The following is a 21,401-nucleotide window of genomic DNA, read 5'->3' as shown; positions in this document are numbered from 1 at the left end:
CTGCCATGATACAAAGCAGATGTTGCTTGTCTTGTCTGTAGAAATTTGTGGACTGCGTTAGGTGACCTGCAGAGGCCCCTTCCAACTTCAGCTAGTTGGTGATTCGGAGTTGTAGGGAACAAGGTGCTATCTGTGCGCACTCCATAGATGTTTTAATCGGTGAAGCACCATTTACTTTATCTGTGTACCCAGCTTTAGCAGAAATAAACTGTTCTGTTTGAATCCATTCAGTGCATCAGGTCCCTGGATCACCACAGGAAGGCACCTACAGCGATACGTCCTCCTGAACTGTAACTGTTCAACCAGAAGCGTCAGTATGTCTTAAAATGCAAGTCGGCAAGGCCATCCCTCTCCTTTTTGCATACAATGTCTGAGTAATAGTTAAACTACTAGAAGCAATTGCTGCCTTCGTCCAGTTCCTGCCTAGCTTTAGCCCTGTCTGCAGAGCTCAGCTCACGGAGGGAGGGAAGCCAGCTCTACTTAGCGAAACAGCGGGCTGGCTGCTGCCAGCTGACTAATGGGATGGTCACGTATAGAACATGACTAGTTTGTGTTGCTTAATGCTTCAACATTCGCTCCTAGGGCAGTGCTTGTTGCTGGAGTAAATTCCTTTTCTCAGAGGAACAGTTTATCTGTAACATGGGAAAATAGGAACTGGCCTTGAAAAAGAGCTGCCGTGCTGTGAATTCGACAGGGGGCGTCTGGTGAGAGCAGTCTGAGTTCTGTTATTTTCAGGTCATAGTTTGCCAGCGGCCCCATCATCCATAAAGAAACCACACTTGAATGATCCATCTGTTGCATACATGATTGGATCTCAAAAAAAATAAAAAATAAAAAAAAGAAATCCCAAATTTTAAGAGAATGTAAAAAGGGAAGAATTACTGGAGGTCAGTGCAATCTTTCAAAAACTGACAAAACACAAAAGGGAACATCCTGTTCTTTTTGTTAGTAACTATGACTTAAATAACGAATTATGGCAATTCTGAAGAGAAAAAAAGTGTAATTATACTCACAAGAGTATAGCCTCATTTTTTCTTAGGAGCATGAATGTTTCAGTTGCAGAAAATGTTTTAAGTTTTAAAAGCTGCCCTTCAATTCCATAATACCATGATGTTACTGTCAGTTCTACTGCCAAAGGTGTGCGGTGGTGTTTTTTTTTTAATATAGCCTCCGGAATACCCCAGGTTATACCACTTTAAAGTCAAAAGTAGGATGAAAATTATCAGTGTAGACGTACATGTTAGGGTGTTGTCTGTTAGAGTGGGTGGATGGAAAGGAATCCAGTGCCAGAAGGGAACAATTTATGTGTATTTTCCTAGCATTTTCTCCACAGATAACACTCCTGTTTATATGAAGTTTAGCAGGAATACACATCTCCCTCTTACCAAGCTGTCCTTGAGATGAAGCCAGGAATTTCTTAAACCAGTTTTTATAACTTTGGATTGTTTCAACAATTTGGGATTCCTTAACTCCTTTTAGACCAACCTCTCCTAACAGCTCATTTCATCTGTCCACCCAAAGAAGTGATTTGAATTCATCTTCTCTCTGTATGCTCAAGTTATGTTTATAGAAATTAGGTGGTGAAAACAGCAGAGACCACTTAAAAACTGAGGGCATGTCATTGCATTTTCGGATAGTGTGACAATCATAGCTTTGATAGGACAGCTCTAGGTTGGCCCTTCTCAGCAGGCTGAGTGCTGGCTACTGCTTCACAACTGCTCTCAAGACTTTTTAAAGAATTATCTTTGTGGTTATTTTGGCTTTTGAGCAAGGAAAGGGCCTTTAATTTACATTTTCAAGCTCTTCTCTCTAACCCTAAAGGACAGGACTTGCCTTTTTTTAAAAAACTGTACTAAATAGTTTTACATCATGCTGAAACTTCTGTAGTTTCTCCATGGTGGTGCTCTTAAGGTAGTGACTATGCAAACATACATGAACTCAGAAGGAAAGCTTTGCTGTATGTGCCTGTGTCCTTCCTCACTGTATTCAAGCAGGAAAATGGCAGTTCTCCAGCTGCTCTAAAGGGACTTTTGAAGCCTGTTACTGAGAGGAGCTGCTGGCAGTTTGTGGATAGAATTTATCACAGCAAGCAGCAGCCCAGGCCTGGTGGAGCTCTGCCAGCTGTTGCTCAAAGTGGAGGATTAGCCCTGGGCTGTGTTGTGGGAGGAAGGAGTGAAGCTTTGTACCTAGCAGCTTTGGCCCGAGGGAGATGCTGGAGTACTGCACTAGCTATTCCTGTACAGCTGTTTCTGGGAAAGTTCTCTTCAAAAGCAAGAGCCCAGCCAAGAGCATGTTTAGTACCCTGGGCAGGATAATGGTCTCTTTGGGTTAAGACCAGAGAACTGGATGCTTCCCAATTTTCCAAGGGCTTGCCTCCCACTGTAGTACTCTCTCCCCTCTTCATTCTGGTCCTTGGATCCAGGCTCGTTTTGAATGTGAGCATGTCCCTCTTGTGCACCAGCACTGTGAAAGGTGATGTAAGGCATCTGCCTGCCTGGAGCTATGGGTGCAGCACGCGGGGCTGCCCAGCATGGGTGCCAGCCCAACACCCAGAGCACCTGCAGAGGCCAAGAAAGCTTTGCCTGGAAGGGTCCTTGATCCCTGCTCCAGGTCTGGATCCCTGCTCCAGGTCCTGTAAGTAGCTTTGAGCACATTTCATTTCTTGGTGCAAAAGAAATTCTATGGCATGTATTTTCTCAAGTCCAGTCTTGTCCAGAGGAAGAACGCCCTAGGGAAATGACGAAGGGAACCAACTGAGAACAGCCCGAGGGCCAGCTTTGAGCCCAGAGCAATATGTTCCACTCTTTCCTCCTTCCTGAACAGAGCAACAGCTTTCAACCCCCTGCACCTTCAGTGCAGAGAATGCAAACCACCACCCATCCAACCCCAGGGAGATAAACTGAAAAGGTGTATGCTCCATGGCTTGCTCTGGCCCCAAGCAGTCCTAACACACCTCCCACCTGCTGAAGAGGATAGTAGGGGAAGGTATAGTGCTAATTTAGTTACACAGCAGATAAAAATAATAAGCAGCTTAGGGTGATAAAGCAGTAAGAGACCAAAAATATTAGGCTCTAAATTAAGAGCACTATTAACAGTACTCTTTGCTGCCTGACTGTAATCCTGTCTTGGTAGGAGTCCCTCTTTCCTTAGTGCAGATTTGTTGTTGTTTTTTGCCATCACAATTCACTCAGCTGTAATATGATGTCTGTTAACTGCAAAATCTAGGAATATGAACCTGTAGTTTCTTTCATAAGCACTAAAATTGGCACACTGTTCTCCTTGTAGTGAAGTACATACAACATTAAAACAACGCCATTGAAAGCTAGGATTGAATTTAACTTAGTTTACTGTCTGTATCTCGTTTCTCCCCTACTTCCTTACAAACACTACGTAAGGTCAGTTTTGGCCTAAGGAAAGGTTTGTTCCTTCTTTTGAGATGCCTCATAAATAAATGCACCTTTCACTTAAAAATTGAAAAAAGTTCAATGTTTGTTAAAAGAAGGTATAATCCCCAGCCTCCTCTATTCAATTCTAGTATTCTAGAATTAGAATCAGCTATCAGTCAAAAGAAGAAAAAAGCATTCCAAGGTAGAAACAAACCTGTAGGCTTATTTTAGTAGCACTTACACTTCTGCTTCTAAGCTCTAAGGTTCAGCCACTACCAGCAGCTGAGTATGGCAGCTGATAATCATACACAGTTGAAAGGGTAAAGCAACAATTCTTCCTCCTGTCATTTGTTCTGTATCCTAGAAGCACTCAGAACAGTCATTCTGCAAAGATTTAAACATCCCTCTCTTCCCTAGTAAGACAAAATAATTCTCCTAAACATTTACCATCTCATTCTTCTAAGGTAACTTTTGGAAAAAGTTCTATTTTTTGTTTTGGCATCTTAATAGTTGTACTCTCTGCACATTCACGAATTTGAGGGAAAAAATGAGTGATCTCGGATGATTATTACAGGACTTTGATGAATTTCTTGCTCAGAACTGAACCGCCAACTGTAAGTTATTGTTACACATTTATAAAAAGCACAATAAACAATTTACTAATATCAACATGAAAATGTGGAAATCATGCAAGAACACGTTAACAGCTGCAAAAGAAACAGAACAAATATTTTTAGAAGACTTTCATATGAACTCAGTGATCACAAACACCTTAGGACGTTCAGCATCATAAATTTAGCTGAAATTTAGCTGTAGTCACAGTAAAATGGAAAACAAAAAGTTTCCATTCTATTTACGGCTGTTTCATGGAGAATGAAACTCAAACAGAACCATTCATAACCCCTTGAGTGGTTTTGCACGGCAAAACAGTACAATGCAGTATCATTCTTCTTACATCCAAATTTCTTTGCTCTCAGGTTCACTTGGATAGCACAAAATCACAAGAAGTACATTTTTGTTGTGCTGCATCTGAGTGCAACCTTTAGATTATCACTTAATAAAACAGCTGATTTAATTTTCAGATTGGCACTGATTGTTAGGATTTAAATAAGGAAGGACAGAGACCCGTGGTAAACATTAGCTAACTGGAGTCCATTCCCTGATCTTCTGCTTCTGGCTCAGGAGGATACAATTCATCCAACATCAGCTCTGCAACAACAATAGAAAAGCACAAGTTTTAGAGAATTATTTTTGTACTCAATAAAATTATAGTTGGGAGTTGTTTGTGGTTAAAAAACAACTTCCTTTAGAAGGCTATATCAAATAGACTGTTTCAAGGTTTAAATGCAAAGAGGTCTTTATGTATGTGTTTTGTCATACAAACGTTCCCCCCCCGTCCTCGTTCCTTTAATCCCTGAAAGTAAGGAGAGAGCTAACTTGGACACCCAAATTTAGTTCCCAGGGGAAACACAGTGAAGAGAACTTTTTTTTTTTTTTTTTTTTTAAGAACTATTTAAGACTATTAATCAAGTTTTAAGCCTTACTGTTGTCAACGTATTTTAAAAAGCCACTAGGACAAAAGCATCGTATTTTGTGATTAGCAGGAAGAACCTGACTGGTAAGTACACATGTGCAGGCACACGTATGCCCCCCCCCCAAAAAAAAAACTGTAAGCCGTTACACTCGGTTTATTTCCAAGCACAGCTAGACAAGGTGTTAGGAGAAGTTCCAGAAAACTTTAGGACACTCTAAGCAGAGTAGAACAAATACGTAGCATGCTGTTTAGTTTCTTCAGAAAAGTCCCTGTTAACACTTGAGGCGTGCTTGCATGACCTGCCTTACTCATGCAAAATACCACCACTGAAAGATTTATCCTACGGACTCGTAGTAACACCACACATTGTCCAGTGTTTTGTAGCAAACTGCATACTGATGTAAGAGCACAGTCCTCACATTAGCTCTAAAATATGCATGTAAATAATGCCATGAGTGAAAGAAGAGGTGGCATCAAGGTAGAGGGAGCAGAGACAATTACACTAGATTTGCTCTGCAGGAAATGGACACGAAGTGTGCAAAGCAAGGGGAAAGTCCTGATGTTACATGGGCTAGAGAAGCTTTTGGGGTAATGGAGGAAGGGTGGGGTGGAAGAGGGACAAGGAAGATGTTAAAGAATGCAGGGAAAAAGCAATTGCAGAGAGAAAGTGTAAAGCTAGTTGGAAACTTGGAATAATTAAAAGTGAGGTAGCATACACTGTAGATTGTTCTACTGAAGAGAGAGGGAGCAGAGGATTTTGTTTGATCAGACAGTAGGGACATCTGTGGAGAGAAGAAAGGAAACTAGTGATTTGGTGTAGTGAAGCTTGAGAAACCCTAGATTATGGGCTACCCTTTCAAGTCTGATCAACAAAATATCCACGTTATTTGGTACATAGTACTTGTAAAATGAGCAATGAGACAGAAGTGGAATTTCATTCACACAATAGAGAAGACAAAACACAACACAACTCTGTAATGTGACTTGATTTACCTTCACAGGCACTCAATTTTTGATTTTTTTTGAAAATGGCTCTTATGCCTGGCATAGCTTGGTCATACTGATGGAGTACTTCCAAACAGTGTTCGTGAAACAGTTTATCTTTCTGAGATAGGCTGTGTAAGAGTAAAACAGCATCTCGTAAAAACTGAATAATTTGCTCTTTATGCGCACACAAGCTGCTATCAGATCTTCTAATCTTCATCCACTGTCTATGTAACATTACAATTAGTGCCTTAACCACCTGCAAGAGATAAAAAAAAGTCTCAGTACACAAAATAAAATGAGAGCAGTGGAAAAGTCATTTCATTAAGAACTTTGCTAATCAAGCTTTTCAGACATCCAAATTTTAGAATATTTTCTAGCAAGCAAAAACAAGCTTTCCAGAAGAAGGCGGACTTTAAAGTACAAAATACTTCTGTTTCAGTGTAGCTAAAAAAGGGTAAAAAACCACTTAAGCATTGTTAGGAGTAACTTCTAAGTTTTCAGTAGAATAAATTCAGTAGCTGTTGTGACGTACCTCAAGATTGCACTGACAGTCAGTACCAGGTCGTAAAATCGCTGGCCTGGAGCACCGCATACACCTTGTCAGGAGTCTAACTGTCTATTACAAAAACACGCAGATGGCATTACAGTAAGTACTAGGTTTCTGCATAATTATCACACAATTAAGCTGCAAATAAAGGGAGGTAGAAATGACATTTCATTACTGGTTTCAAACATTCTTTGTTCTTTTCTTAACAATTCATCTTTTTACCCCACCAAATGAAAGAAGTATTACTACAGGGAAAAAAAAGACAAAAACAAACACAGACATGGAATTTGCCTTGCACAGAAACCACTTCAGCTTCCTGATAAGAAAGGCTGACGAGGATTCAGTGCATACACATGGTGTGTTTGCACTTTCTAAATGCAATGTAGACGGGATAATGAAAATACTTTTAGAAAATAGTTCAAAATTCTTTTAAGTGAAAGTAGAGGTGGAGCAAACGGTAGAACCCCCCAGGTTACCCCTGGCGCTATGAACAATATAAATTAAATTCAAAAACTATTCTCCCTATACAGGATCATGCATACTGTACAGCAAGCTAGCAGTTCACCATACATTGTATTTCATTTGGAATGATTTCAAAGATACAGTTCAGAAGTAAATTATAAAATCAAAATGAAACATAGGTCTTGCTTCCTTTTATGCCACCATTCTAAAAGCAAAACAAAACTTGCAGTTTTCAACATTTACAGCCATCCTAAGAGCCTTCTCACTTTTTCAATGACCTATGTTGGCTGCTATGACTGATGTTATCTTGAGGAGTGGTTATTGATTCAATTTCAAACAGCTTCTCTTAAAAGTCAATGTAATCCTTTACTGCAAGTCAATACTCTCAAATTTTGTTTCAGTTGAAGATAGAACTTATTTTCAAACAATTTGTGCACTGCCCTGCTCCTCCCTTCCCCCCTCCCACCCCCCAATAGGAAAAAGCACATGAACTAACAGCTGTTGTTACCTCTTGTTCCAGCTGAAGCCAAAGCACTTCAGATGCTGATTTATCTGGCCTTGATGTGATATACATGTACAGTGCAAGAAGAAGGCAGGTATCTGAAAAAGAGAGGTAACTTTGTTCTTTTCCCAACTAGTCAATTGTTTGTGATAAAAATTGTGATTAAAAAGTATTTTTTTCCCACAGAAGGTAACATATTTCAGAAAACATGTAGAGTGCTATCCTGGGCTCAAGATACAGATTCAACTTCTTGCTTTACTTCCAGACACCTTAAGCAGCGCTGCAGAAATGAGTATCCCTAAACTTTATATGCATTTGTGGTGCTGCTCTCCTATTACATTCTTAGGATTCTAGACAAAGAGTATTTGTCATGCAGGGTACCGTAATCCCTAATCTCAACATTGTCATGAGTGCAGATCCCCCGCAGAATGGAATTAGCCTTCAAATCCTCAAAACCCCTTTTTCCTTACCAACTTTTAATATAGTAAACATTCATCTGCAAAGTAGTTTTAAAAGTCCAGATGGGTATCAAAACTCTGCATGGATACTGCCAGACGAGATACTCTTCAAACAGGAGGTGCTAGAAAATGTTTTCAGGTGACACAGCAGGCTTTGCCTTTGGGGGGTTTAATACTTTAGAGCAAGGCCAATTTGTATTATTTTTAGTTGTGCTAACTAACATTCAACTGTTAATACTTATGTGTTAGGCAGTCTTTTACCTGAATGAGAACAAAGCAGAGCAACCAACACGTGGTGTTGAGCAAGTATAGACAACAGTTTCACGGTCAAAAGGACAGCACACAAAGGGATCTCTGGACACAGACAACGGAGCAGTATCTGGCTACTCAGTAAGTGCTGAAAACTTCAAAGGAAAAATCTGAGTTAGAAACATGAAAAGCACTGACAATTTGAAAATAATTCACCATTTCTTATATGCAGCATCGTAATTCATGGCTTTTCAGCCATTCAGAACTAGGCGATCTCAACTTGCATGCCATAAGCTGAAAAACATATTGTTAGATTTTGAAGACAGTCTGCAATTCACACTATGGTTCCATGTATTAGACCATTAGCAGACGCATTGTTGCACTTTTGAGAGTGCCATTTTATGTGCCAGAATAAATAAATAACTATTTTGTAGTATAAAATTTATTTTATATACTTATAAATAAAACATGAAATAGTCAAATATTATCATATTAATATAAAATATAAATATATTAAATAAATAAAACAGAAAGCCCCGTGCTTTCATTCCGTACGCATCTCCCAGCAATTGGAAAAAGTCAAAAAAAAACCCACACCCTTATCAACTGCATACAGCCTTAAGAAGTTTTCTCACTCCAAAGTGACAGCTATGCAATGAGGCAACAGCATCTGCTTCATATAAACTTATAAGCAGATCTTATTATTAATTTGGGGCAATTATCTCATTCATTAGCAGCAAAGGCAGATCCTCCCATGCATCTCAAAGATGAGCTGAGAAATACGATACTCTCCCATACATGTCATAATTTCTACAGTCATATGCACAAATTAGTTTCAACAGAGAATGAAAACTACTAAACAACAAAGAGCCTGAAAGCATTTTAAAGCTATTAATGACTTACTTTATTAGCAAGTCCACTGTTGAATTTTCAGCTAATTTTACCAAAACTTTCAGGCTTTGCTTTAGTATATTATCAGTCTGGGAGCCTGTTGTAGTAGAAAAATCTAAAACCTGAATCAGCTTTCTGAACAAAGAATGTTGAGCTCGATCGTTAATAGGGCCATCCTGTGGAGCTTCAGGCAGCCCTCCTTGTGTCCTGGTATCTTCTTTATTATCAGACAACACATTTTTGTCCATCTTGGAAATCTGTTCATCTCCAACAGTAGAACCTTTTTCTACTTCAGTAGACAGCAATATGTGGACAACATCCCAGCTATAGAATGCCAAATAATAAAGAATACCCAGTGATATAACTGTCGTTTCTTCAAGAGACGACCTGAAGTCCTCCTTACTTGATACCATATTTGTGCTGGTTCTAGAAGAAACAACTGAATGGTTTCCACAAGAACCGTTTACTGCCTTGTCCACCAATTGTACTGCTTGACAGTATGCACCAATATGGTGCTCCACCAAGGGCAAGAGATGCACAGCGCCTCGGATCTTGCAACATGTGAGGGGCAAGAACTCTCTCCCACTTCCTGCTAGGCTTCCTGCAGGTGACCCTTCGTCCATAGCAATCAAGTTCAATCCTGTTATTGCAAGTTTTTGAGCTTCTCGCAGGGATACGAGAGGAGCCATTTCTTCCTGAGTTGTCCTGATGCTGTGTATTTGTGTCGGCTTCCTATCCAAATAAAATTAAAAGAAGGAAAATACTTCAGCAAAATTAAAGGTAGCAAACATAGCTGAAAATTTAATTTCATTTATTAGTTACCCATATTCTGAATGAAATAATAGAAAGGCTACTGTAGTTAGGTGTCTATTCCCAAAAATAGAAAACAAACTACTCCTTGATTCTTGGATGGAAGAACAATATCGAAACAATCCTAAGTCTTGTGAAAGTATTCAGCACTGGTAGTTGCGTAACTTTGCCAGCTCATTAGTAACCATTGTCTAAAACTACATTTCAAACACTGGCTTCTCAGTTGATGTGCTTGAGACTTGTTGTATATTCTTATCTTCCCCTGAAGTTATTTGGTAGCTTCTGGGAAGAAAGAATATTTGTATACTACTGATCTGTAACAGGTAGGGGCTGTCAAAAGACTTCAAGAAAAAAATGGAGGGATAGCTTTTATCAATTAACTAGTCAAGATGCAGCTACAAAGGGCAAATGCAGAAACTGCCTGCCTGCATAAGTGGCATGGGCAATGAGACGTGAGCCGTGCCATAAACCCCACAAAACACAAGAATTACTAATAAAACATATCAGAAAAGCAAAGGAGTTTCAGGAGCTACAGGCTAATTCTCTAAAGTGAGAAACATGATTGAAATGTAAAGTGTGATAATAAGTTTTCAAAGCTTATTATTAAAGAAGATGTATTCAAGAGAGATGGTGATAATAAACCTGGCTGATTAGTCCTGGAAAGCAGAAAAACAGACTGAGTAGATGATTAGCTTGAGAAAGCTGTGTTGAAAACCTTTATTAAGAGTTCTCCTGCATCAGTGGGTGCAGGAAAACATTTACAAGGTACCATCCTGTAAACCCTCCCATAAACTATGGGTTGTGATCCAGACTTTGTGAGCAACTAATTCCTTTCTAAACTATGATCTTGAATTTAACAATCAATAAGAGTTAGCCTTTATGTTTAAGTAAACCTTAAATAAAAAGTATAGGATTCTCAACAAAAGAGCAGTAAAGCAGGTAACAACAAAAATCCTAGGAACAAATATGACTTGACACATTCAGCCAATTTTATATCTAATATTTGTATTTAAATACTTTACAGACCATTGTGTCTGGCAAAAACTGTACATGAATTGAACATAAATTTAGATTAAAACAAACTCTACAGTTCTTTTGATCACGTTTTAGTTGACTCATGATCTTGTTTATATACTTCTTTCATTGCAAGGCAAGTTTTATATCCTTAAATAGATATGCATAGCTGTGGCTGATAGCAACTTTAAAGATTTACTTATTTCTGTGCCTTCCCCTAAAATAAAATTAACCTAGTTTCTCTCAGTGTTTCTACAGTATTTATTATGCACAGTAACCAAACATTAATAATTGAAGACACAGGATGACATTCCAAATTGTGCCTTAAATGGCCTCAGCAAAACAGCATTGAACACAAGGAATGAAGCATCCAACATGAGTCCTACATGAGCAAGCGTTCCATACAGAGTATACCACTATGCTGCCACTAAGAACACGTCTGATATAGTAAAACAAAAAATAAACTTACGTATCCAGAAGGTTAGGCTGCAGCATAGCTCTTTGTAGGGTCTCTGAGTTACTGCTAAGAAGATGGCAGAGACCAAGTGGAGACCCAGAGACTATGGGCTGCTTCATCAATGCATTCAGTAAGATAGAACCTGAAAAGATAGATAATTGTTTTTGGAGTAGTTTTACCATCAATGACAACAGTAACAAAAAATATTTCAAAAGATCAACCTCATTTATAGTGCTCTCAACCACAAAATTATTTTTTCATTACAAATTTTCTCTTTCTTACAAGAGAGAAAGCAGGAAAACCATCATGTTCTAAAATTCATTTTTCTGAAAATCTTCAAGATGTGATTTAAATATAACCAAGCTATATTTAGAGAGATTTTAATTACAATCCCCATCTTAGCAAAATATCTCAATCCAAATGACTGTTATAACCCACAACTGGTGACTTGCTCTTCCTTTTCCAGTCCAGACATTAAAATCACATGATACAATCCTTTTCTGAACGGGAAGTAACATGTTGGACATTTTAAATATTGCTCTGTTGTTTTTACTTATTAAAAAAAGTGTGCAAAGTTTGCAATAAGAAGTGTAGTATCTTAATAGTGAAAGAGCCACCCTCCTAGTAAGGCTCCTCTCAATCTATGGAAGGACATGAACTAAGATATAAAGCAAAACCCAGGCAAACATTTTTCTTAGAGTAACAGTATCAGGATGTTGTGGAGATGCAAGATAATATAATCTGAAATGTTTGATTGCAAAATCACAATACTCAAAGCAAAAAGCAGCTAGCTCAGCACCTCTGTGCATTGGCACTGCACATAGCAGGCTCGTCAGCCTGACACTGCTTAGTACTGGTATCTTAGCCGTATCTCAGAGATGCTCAGTATTTCTGCGCTACCAACAGGACCTTACCTTGTGTGTTTCGTGTATGCACAGATTTATAGGAACCGTTTTTTCCCACTGTTTCATGTTTCATGGATAAAACTTCAGGATGGGGTATCTTAGTATCTAAAACAAAGAGTAATTACAATTCATGTATGAGAACTAGATTGCTTATAAATCCGTGTCTATCGTTTACACGCGTTTAATTAGCCACAGTCATTATATAGGAAGTACACAGGCAGCAGATCAGCATAAAATACATGTTCTGCGTAACTCAGTAATGTCAAATAATAATCACAGAATCATAAAATAAGTTGGAGGGAACCTTAAAGATCTTCTAATTCCAACCCCCTGCTATGGCAGGGAAACCTCCCATCAGACCAGGTTGTCCAAAGCCCCATCAGACCTGGCCTCGAGCACTGCCAGGGATGGGGCAGCCACAACTTCTCTGGGTAGCCTGTGCCAGTGCCTCACCACTCTCTCAGTAATGTTTTCTTTATATCTAATCTAAATCTAGCCTTTTTTAGTTTAAAGCCATTACTCCTTGTCCTATCACCACATTCCCTGAGAGTCCCTCTCCATCTTTCTTGCAGGTCCCCTTTAGGTACTGAAACACGTAAAAACTATCTAGTTTATATAGTAACTATAATTCTATAGTTAAGAGCTATGATGCAAGCAGAACTGCTCCCTAAAATACATTAGAAAATGTAAAAATGTAGAAAAAAGCCTTGCAGGGATCCTAAGACAACTCATCAGTGTGTTTTTCAAACAAATAGACATACTGAATGTTGTTACCATAATGAATAGGTGGGGTGGGGGAATAACAGTGTTAATCCTTTAAGGCTACTGTAGTTATTTTTGTTTGTTTTTGAAAGTTCTTACTGCCCACACAGTTTCAGATTGAATACTGTAGCTGAAGGGTAATGTCTCAGATTTATCATTTCCTTTTCTGTAAGTAATAGCTGATGATACCCAAATTTCTTCCTCTCATTATTTCCTACTGGCAACATGGCACTGTATCAACACAGTAGTTGGCTGCTATAAAAAAAAAAAAAACACACACTATTTTTGTTTCATATCATAGCAATCGTCAAACATTTCATTTCCTAAGTTTTATGCAATGAATTTGAAGATGCAATTTTTTGAGAATTACTGCTCTGTATGTAGAAGGGGAAGTGAGTAACCGGTTTCAGCTGTTTCTTTCAATATGGCTAAATACGTACCATTTAAAATAAAGTGCCAAAAAAGGGCCTGTTTATTAAAGCCAGAAATACCAAAAAAAAAAAGCGTTAGTTAGCAGACATTTTCAAGAAATAGGCAAATTATTTCCTGTTCTTTCTTCAGTGACAAAGGCAGATAAAAATTTGGGTATTTTAGTTCATCCCATAATAAATGAAAGTTTTTCACTACAGCCAACTGATACTTCATCACTGGCATCTGGCACATTGGCATTTACCAAGATGTGAATTAAATCTTCATGCAAATTTGAGTCACAGCTTAATGCCAATTGCTATAAAACCAAAATAAATTTAAGCAAAATCAAACTAAGAGAAATACTTTTTTCCCTACAGTACTCTTACTGAAACCTCTCAGTTGCATAGTACAAAAAGCTTTATCTAAGGCAGAATGTTCACATGCAGCTAAAAATGTTGCAAGTTATATACAGGTTTACCTTCTTTGGTGGAAGCAGCCTGGGCAAACAAGTTTCTTGAAGAGCAAGATGGTCTAGCAGACGTTTCAGCACTGAAAGACTCTTTTGTGGGAAAAGATCTTTTTCCAGGCTGTGGAGAACATCCTTCTGATTTCACTTGGATTGCAAAATTCTTTTTAGGGCTATTTAAAAAAATAAAAAAGCAAGAGGAGAAAAAAGTCCCCCCCCAACTGACTTTGATGAATCAGTATCTTTTAGAAGTATTTTATTAAACAATAAAGAAAAATCTATTTAATATAATTTGTAGCATTGATGTTTTAGATGTATTTCACTATCCACTTGTTTTAAGTCTGTCATAGAGAAGTCTTTTAAAGCAAATTCCACAGAGGTCAGCAAACTTTTTTTGGTTGTATTTTTTCAAGAAAACAGAACTAAGAGTTACATGAAGAAAGAAAACCTCTGTAGTACTTCAAGCATACGTATTGTAAAAGGGAACACAAATTCATTTTCCAAAACTCATACCTTGGTGTTAAAACTGCTTGAGTAACATGTTTATTTCTCTCACAGTTCTGAAGTCGCGTTCTTAGTTCATTCATTTCTGCATCTTTGAACTGCAACTCTGACTGCAATGACAGTATCTGAAAGGGGAATTCAAGAGACAGTTTTACTGTTATGGATACACGAGTGGTGCTATAACTGCAAAGCAACTCAAATTACTGTAAGATTCCAAGATTACCATCTACTTACTGTGATCTCTGCACAAGTTCTCCATTTTTATGTATCCTAATCCAATTAATACTATGTTAGAACCAAGTGTCAAAATTCAGGCAAGAAACATGTGACTTGGTAAGACCAAGTGCCACGCAGAGTATGACTACAGTGAGGCCATTAACAGCAGAGTAAACAGCACAAAAGCAGCCACTGTCCTCTTCAGGGGCTTTCAGAAAGATGACTGCAACAGGAATAGCAATCTGATCAGAGTCATACAGCATATTCTGCCTAGTTTTTCCATTTAACAATACATTCCAATTGTAATTTTCTGGGGATTGTTTAAGAAAACAACAAGTAATCAAAAAATTCTACCATTTAAACTTTGTTCTTTTATGCTGGCAGAAGAAAGCCACCAGCAAGGTCTTACACGTGTTTTCTTCTAGATAACAAAATAAAAGCATACGTGATTTGGAAGTTCCATACAAATATTCTTCCTTTGACTAAATGGACTATAATATCATGTAAGTCATAAAATTAGCTTCCACATGTGATGTGAAGGTAACTGATATAGTTACAAACCTTTTTGGAGAACTCTCTTTCCTTGTCCTTTATGGTCTGAGATTTTTGCTGTTCCAATAGCATATATGACTTTTTCTGTTCCTCCATAGCATACTCCATCTGCTGCATTGAGTCGCGCAAAATTTTAATTTCTCCATTTTTAATAAGAATTTCATCCTGCATTTCTTTCAGCTGCAAAGAGATGAATTCCATTAAACAATGTATTTAACCAAAAGTATTTGTATCATTATCTATGTGGTTGAAGATTAAGCATGCTTTTATTTTCTAGAGAGAAAAATGCTTCTGCAAACCAGTTTAGAAAGTCTGCAGTATGGCTTCTAATCTTTTTTTTCCCTGATTAAATCAGGCTCAGCTAGTGTTTTCTCTAACAGAATTATAAAATGACCGCAAAGGCGTATGTCAATATACTGTCCTGGTATCTGCCAGAGACCATTCTTTTCTATCTCTATGTTTATGTTATTTCTTTGAAAAGTATTCAAGTCGCGCACAACAATAACTTATTAAAATGTTGGGATGTAACAACGATAATTTAACCACAGTATCTCATCAAGCACAGCAGCCAACAACGCTGTCCTAAGACAAGTTACCAGCCCCAGACAGTATCTTCATGACCCGTATAGTCTCGATTACTCTGAACAGCCATCACTGCTCAGAGACAAGACTTTGGAGAGAGAATAGAATGGATTACTTAGAAAAGAATTGAGAAAAAAAAAGTATAAAGACACCTCTATATCATCATATAAAATTACGCTTTATCCTCATGTTGAATGTGGTGTTCAGGCAGGGCCTTCCCAATAAAGGAGGACATAAAAGTGGAAGAGAGGTAAGGATAGTGACAGAAACGTAAACAGAGTAGGACCCTTCCATATGGGAGAAAGCACAACCGTGAGGAAACAAAGACCTATTGAAGTATAACCGCTATGCACAAGTTATTCCTCTTTTACTGCCTCTCTTAGTAGTCAAGCCCCATCTGCTAGAATCACACATGAACTTCAAAGTAAAATCAAAGAAGAAATTTCCTGACACGAGGTGTTTTTAAGCAGCTGATCTCTTTGACACTAAGGGGTATCAAAAAACAGCTACCTGGGCATTTTTAAAAATACACTGAAGAGTATTATACAATCTTGGGTAGTGGTTTCTGTATGAAATTCTACCAGAAACTAAAAGAATATTCTGGTAAAATATTTGCACAAACTTGCTCAGATCTTATGTTCTTGTTAAGCTGCCTGACTCGGTGTGGCCGTCTGCGTGCTTGCACTTTCCTGCATCTTTTCCTTCGAGCAGTACGCTTCCACGTGGCATCAGCGGGAGGTAACGGAACCACTTACATTTCCTTTTGCAAGTCTTTAAATTGCACAAAATGACATTGAAAAAACAGAGAATGGATTTGTTAGGAAACAAGAAAAGCTGACAAAGCAGCATTTGCTTAGCTGAAATGCCCATGACATAAAGCACTGCTCTTTCTTGTTACGTTGCTAGAGCTGTTCCTGTTAGGACGCTTTCAGTAAATCCACGGATTTCAGTCAAGTTGACCAGAAGGCAAAGCCGCACCCCAGGTCCCCCCAGGCCCCCCCCAAAGGAAGGGCGGCTCGGAGGGCAGGGCAGGGCAGGGCAGGGCAGGGCAGGACGTCGCCCACCTGGTGCCGGATTTCTTCGTGCTGCGTCTGCAGCACCTCAAACCGGAACGCGTCCCTCAGCAGCCCGCTCTCCGCGCTGCTCCCTGCCGCGGAAAGAGAACAGCCGGTCGTGAGGCACGCCCCGCCGCCGGCCCCTTCCCCCCCGGCCCCCCGCACACCGACCTCTCGGCTCCTTCCCCGCGGCCCTGCCCCACGGCCCGGCCCGGCCTCCCCACGCGTGGCCCGCGGGGGCCGCGTCCTGCGACAGCGCCTGCGAGGCGATCGTGTCGATCTCCTCCAGGTCGTCCGCCGTGAAGTCGTCGCCGTCCCCGAACGGGTCCTCCAGCGCCTCGGCCCCAGCCGCCGGCCCCTTGGGGCGCTTGTGAGGGGGGACGCCGTTCCCCAGCGCCGCGGCCGGAGCGGGGCCCCGCGCCCAGCCCGCCCCGCACAGCGCGGGGCCGCTCCGCTTCCGCGGCCCGGGCGCCGCCATGGCGGGGAGCGCCGAGCTCTGAGGGGAGGGAGCGCGCAGCCCGCCGCGCCGCCCGCCAGCCAATCAGCGGCCGGCAGCTTGCCTGCCCGACCAATGGGAGCCGCCGCCGGGCGTAACGCGAGGGCGGCCGCGGAAAGGCGTTGGGAGGGGGGAGGGGGGGTGACGTCACGTGAGCGCGCGCGACGCTCCCCCGGCTGTGGTGAGCCCCCGGCAGCCGCCTCGCGTCAGGCGCCGCCCCCTGGGTCCTTTCCTAGAGGCAGCGGGGTCGCAGCCGCGTGGTTTTCATTTTCCGTTTATCTGTTTGCTTGTTTTGCTTTGCTGTCTGGTAAAGCAGAGCCGCTAGGAGGTCACGGTGTCGGGAAAGCGCGCTGTCCGCAACAAATCCCTGCTAAAAGCCTGCTGCTGGGTTGCTGGCAGCGATTTGCTTTTGCAGTCGCACCTCAGTCCGTGCGCAAAACCTCCGTAAAGTGGGGAGAAAAACAGCCCTTCCAGCTGCCCTACGCCTCGTGTGGCTCAGGCGGGCGCGAGGTCACCACTGCTCTGACAAGCTTTGGAGTAGGCCGTGGCCTCGCGGCACGTCCCTGGAAGGGGCTAGTGATGGACCCAGGGCTGCTAACCAGGGACTCGTGATGGCTTGGCGGCCTTTAAATGCGAGCCGCTGGGCTGTTGGCATTGCGCGGCCTTCCACAGGAGAAATCCGATGGCTCTTGTTCAGTTCTCTGTTGCCCTTTGCATGCAGCAAACTTAAATTCTTGCTGGAGCGTCGTGCGTTTAATTTAAGTGCTGCTCGTGTATAAACAGTGGGACCCTGGGACCACGTATAAAGGCCGAAAGCAAGGCAGTCAGAGCGGTGTTCTCAGCTGTCCCACCTCCCAGCTTCTCCACTGGAGCGATCACAGGTGATCCCTCTGGCAGGACAGCTGCAGCTACTTACACAAGGGACGAACTCAAGGGGGGTGGCTGTAAAGATGAGATTTGTATGGCTTTATCTCTGAGGTAAGGGTGTAAGGCTTCCCATAAGAAGATACCCTTTGTTAATTAATTTATTAGATGGAGGAGACTATGAAGAGTCTTGGCATTTAATTCGTTCAGTGTGTCTTTTGTGTTTGGAAATGCTTTTCTGTCTGCACTGGGAATGTTAGCGTAATGTTTGGCTCTGTGGTCTGGTGATAAAGGCAGTTACTGTTTGTAAGAGAGTTTTTACTGGATTATGTTTAATGAGAGACGCTTCAAAGACATGGAGTAAAACAAAAATTTCTTGTGTTGATTAAAACCTTCCTGTAGAGGGTCCAGGGTTCTGTTTCAGTCACTCTAGAAAGACATACTAAGACCTTTAAGCAAAAAGGACCTTCACTTAGATTTTACTTGGTCTTCATGTTTTTAATTTTATTTCATGATAACTGACTGCGCTAGCACTATTGTTATTTACTGTTTTTACTTTTAAATAGCGATGGTGATGTATTGCTTCATCATTTTTTTCCCCTAGCTGAAGTTGAGGAAAAATAGAGTAGAAAACTTGCATATACTTTTTTTTTTTTCTTTTTTTTTTTGGAATGAGATGTAACAAGATATTGATCATCTTTCTCCATTCCAGGTGTTTCTGCTGGAGAGAAATGACTTTGCAGGTGAACAGAATAACAGCAAAGGTAAGTCTCAGTTTATAAGCTAAAAAAAAATCTGTGTGGAAGAGGATGATGTGTATAGTAGTGGTAATTCATTTATTTCTGCTGTCTGTATGATAAGGTTTCTCAACTCTGAAAGCTAAAAGTCTTCCAGCAAATGGAGAGGGGGGGAAGGAGCTTGCAGTTTGTGTGGGGGGATGAGAGAGTGAGAGAGAGTACTGCTTAAAACTTGTTTCTGCTGAAAAAATGACACATTTCAATGGGTCTTGCTTAATTGTGCTGGTATGCTGTTTGCAATTGCTTAATTACATTCACACTGTTGTGTTTCAGGAAGGACCCATATTCTCTAAAAGAGCCTATTTACATAAATGGCTATCATAATCAGCAATAACTAGTTTCCAAAGGTCTAGATAATAATGCCTGTGGAGCCATTTCCTGGCATGGAGATGCAAGTCTAATAGCTATACAGCTCTTGCTTTCTGTTTGTCTTCTTTCTGTGGTTTGCTGAAACTTGCTGTGGAGAACGTAAAAGATCCAGGTGTCTTTGATATCAGCTCCTAGCTGTGGCATCTTCTCATTTTTACAGCAAAACCTTCTTATTTCACCTGAATGCGCTGCTTTGGGGACCTAGGTGCCAGACCTCAATGTAGTGAGCACTGATCTCTTCTAGCAGCGTTGTGACGTTTCTTTGTTCTCCTGCAGTGCTTTCAACTATTCATTTGGTTGCTCATAAGTCTTTTCCACTTGGATCTTTACTCAAGTTTCTTGTGAGCATGTCAAAACCAGGTCCCTTAACATCTGTCCTAGCTTTAGTAGAGCCTCGTCTGACCAGGGATTTGTGTCTATACTCGTATGGGCATACACAGCTTGGAAAGGAGAAGGTGTTTTGTGTAATTAAGCATGGTTTGATACCTTACCTGGATTTGTATAGCTCTTAATGCTGTTAACAGTAACGCTATGTTTATTCTGAGTGCTAGTAAGAATTTCATGACTTCAGTGTAAGCACGCTGGTGTGATTGTCTATGTCACCTGGAAACGAGTAGCTGTCTTCCTGTGCTTGTGGCAGTACTGCCGGGGTGTCAAAGGTTTTGAAGTCCCGCAGTGCAGATATGGTAGGGGAATTCTGTATTTTCCAAAGGGAAGGGATGTGCATAATGTGGGGAAGCATTTGAGGTAAGTACCTGGCAGAATATGCAGGATAAACTTAGTCCCAGAGCTGGTCTTACAGTGACAGTAAAAAGTTGTGCAGGAATAATTTTCTACTACCAGGAATTCTGTGTAAACCAAAGTAGTATCTTAAATAACGCAAGCTTACTCCTTTTCGTGTAACTTGACTACAAGTAATGATTGTGTCTGCTCAGCTGTGGTGGTCTGCGTGTGCCTGGATAGTCTTACCGGTGAAGTCTCCAAAACTGGAGATGTGGATTTTGTGTTCTGATTCTCAACAGGACTGAAGTAATGGGATGACTTACGCCCAGCTACCGGCAAAGATTATTTTTTAATTAATTTCTAAAGCCTGAGTTACTGAAATGCATGCTGGACTTAATTGAAAATGTGTTCTAATAAAATAGTATCTTGATGCAGCTCTCTACACTTCCTCAGGAAGAGAGGTCGTCTAGAGCTAACACTTGTGAGGGAAAGGAAAAGAAAGCACAAAGTTCACTGTCTTCCTTGAAGAAGAGATAAAAATCTCTTTGGCTAGGTTATAAAATGACATACAGAATTATACTCCAAGGTTTATGGACTTGAAGTACGATGGCTAGATTTTTAAACAATGTCTTTGAAATGTGAAGTCATGAAGTGGGACTGTTGGAAGCGGTACTATCCATCCAAAATTCAGGTGCTATAGTTCTGTCACTTGGGGTTTTGATCCTTGATCCTCTTGATCCTGTCTTGGTCATGCTGTAGTCTGTTAAGTAGGGAAGAGCAGGGGCAAGAAGCCGTATTCAGGTGAAGCAGGAGTAATTCAGGTGAATTCAGTCGTGTTCAGGTGAAGCAGGAGTAGTATGTGAATTTTATTGTTGTCATACCGTTTCAAACAATTTTGTCCAAACTGGATAGGGACTTGCTTTCCTGAAGCAGACTTTGTACACACAGTAAGTTTGAAGAGGTTCTAATTGTAAACATAGTGAAACTTGCTTGACTGCTTCAACGTGTCAGACAGCAGGACCTAGCAGAAATAAACCAGAGGGAGCTCTGTAATTCACCAACGCTGCTACTGAGCTAGAGCTGATGTCACGCTCTTAAGCTGACAAGCAAGGAAGAGGTGAAAACCATTCAGATTGGGGAAACAAGCCACTATTTAGTTTCCTCACGGGTGAGCTCCCTCTGGCTCTGGCATACGGCACCGCCTTAGAGAAGAGCGAAGGAGCAGTGTGTGCTCTTCTAACAAAGGAGAAAATAAAACCCCAGAACCACAGAGCCCAGCCAGCGGTGGTGACGGGGAGGTGACTCCTCCAAGCCGAGGTGGGTTTGAGGAGGAGGAGGAGGGGCTGCGTTTAAACGAGCGCAGAGAGCCGAAGCGCCCGGGGACGCTGTGACCTCGCTCGAC

The 21,401-nt window shown here is 40.8% G+C and overlaps 1 protein-coding gene and 1 long non-coding RNA gene across 7 annotated transcripts in view; one reads left to right on the top strand and one right to left on the bottom strand.

Moving 5' to 3' along the window:
* Window positions 1-4,022: 4,022 nt before the first annotated feature.
* On the bottom strand, window positions 4,023-17,263 carry ATRIP (ATR interacting protein). 4 transcript variants are annotated; one of them, XM_035337381.1, is made up of 13 exons: window positions 16,928-17,262; window positions 16,760-16,851; window positions 15,123-15,293; window positions 14,355-14,470; window positions 13,854-14,014; window positions 12,212-12,307; window positions 11,310-11,439; window positions 9,029-9,748; window positions 8,138-8,280; window positions 7,425-7,516; window positions 6,440-6,523; window positions 5,914-6,163; window positions 4,023-4,595 (listed from the first exon to the last, which is right to left on the bottom strand). In XM_035337381.1, exons 1-13 carry the CDS (start codon window positions 17,226-17,228, stop codon window positions 4,528-4,530), a joined length of 2,424 nt encoding a protein of 807 aa, XP_035193272.1. In that variant the 5' UTR covers window positions 17,229-17,262; the 3' UTR covers window positions 4,023-4,527. The 4 variants fall into 4 exon arrangements, 3 of the variants coding, with proteins under 3 accessions (XP_035193272.1, XP_035193273.1, XP_035193274.1); XM_035337382.1 differs by having other exon boundaries at window positions 16,760-16,848; XR_004754023.1 differs by lacking the exon at window positions 4,023-4,595 and adding an exon at window positions 5,272-5,688 and having other exon boundaries at window positions 5,789-6,163; window positions 16,928-17,263.
* An 802-nt stretch (window positions 17,264-18,065) lies between these two features.
* The window catches only part of LOC118173129, a 9,473-nt gene continuing 6,137 nt past the window's right edge, over window positions 18,066-21,401 (top strand). The window contains exons 1-2 of one of the 3 annotated variants that reach the window (XR_004754025.1): window positions 18,066-18,127; window positions 18,823-18,874. This is a non-coding gene — a long non-coding RNA (uncharacterized LOC118173129). Of the gene's footprint in view, window positions 18,128-18,288; window positions 18,417-18,822; window positions 18,875-21,401 lie in introns of those variants that run through there. The other 2 variants (XR_004754024.1, XR_004754026.1) reach the window with 2 other exon arrangements.

The sequence above is a fragment of the Oxyura jamaicensis genome, chromosome 12 (genome assembly GCF_011077185.1).
Source record: "Oxyura jamaicensis isolate SHBP4307 breed ruddy duck chromosome 12, BPBGC_Ojam_1.0, whole genome shotgun sequence".
Taxonomy (NCBI): domain Eukaryota; kingdom Metazoa; phylum Chordata; class Aves; order Anseriformes; family Anatidae; genus Oxyura; species Oxyura jamaicensis.
Note: the sequence above shows the minus strand (reverse complement) of the source record. Positions and strands in the feature narration are given on the sequence as shown.

What these genes read in the sequence shown, in the direction of transcription:
- ATRIP (XM_035337381.1), bottom strand. Translation starts at nt 17,228, where the DNA reads ATGGCGGCGCCCGGGCCGCGGAAGCGGAGCGGCCCCGCGCTGTGCGGG. An exon ending in GCATACACGAAACACACAAG is followed by an intron (nt 11,440 to 12,211) that starts GTAAGGTCCTGT and finishes CTATCTTTTCAG; the next exon opens with GTTCTATCTTACTGAATGCA. An exon ending in TCTGCTTTGTTCTCATTCAG is followed by an intron (nt 7,517 to 8,137) that starts GTAAAAGACTGC and finishes TCTCTTTTTCAG; the next exon opens with ATACCTGCCTTCTTCTTGCA.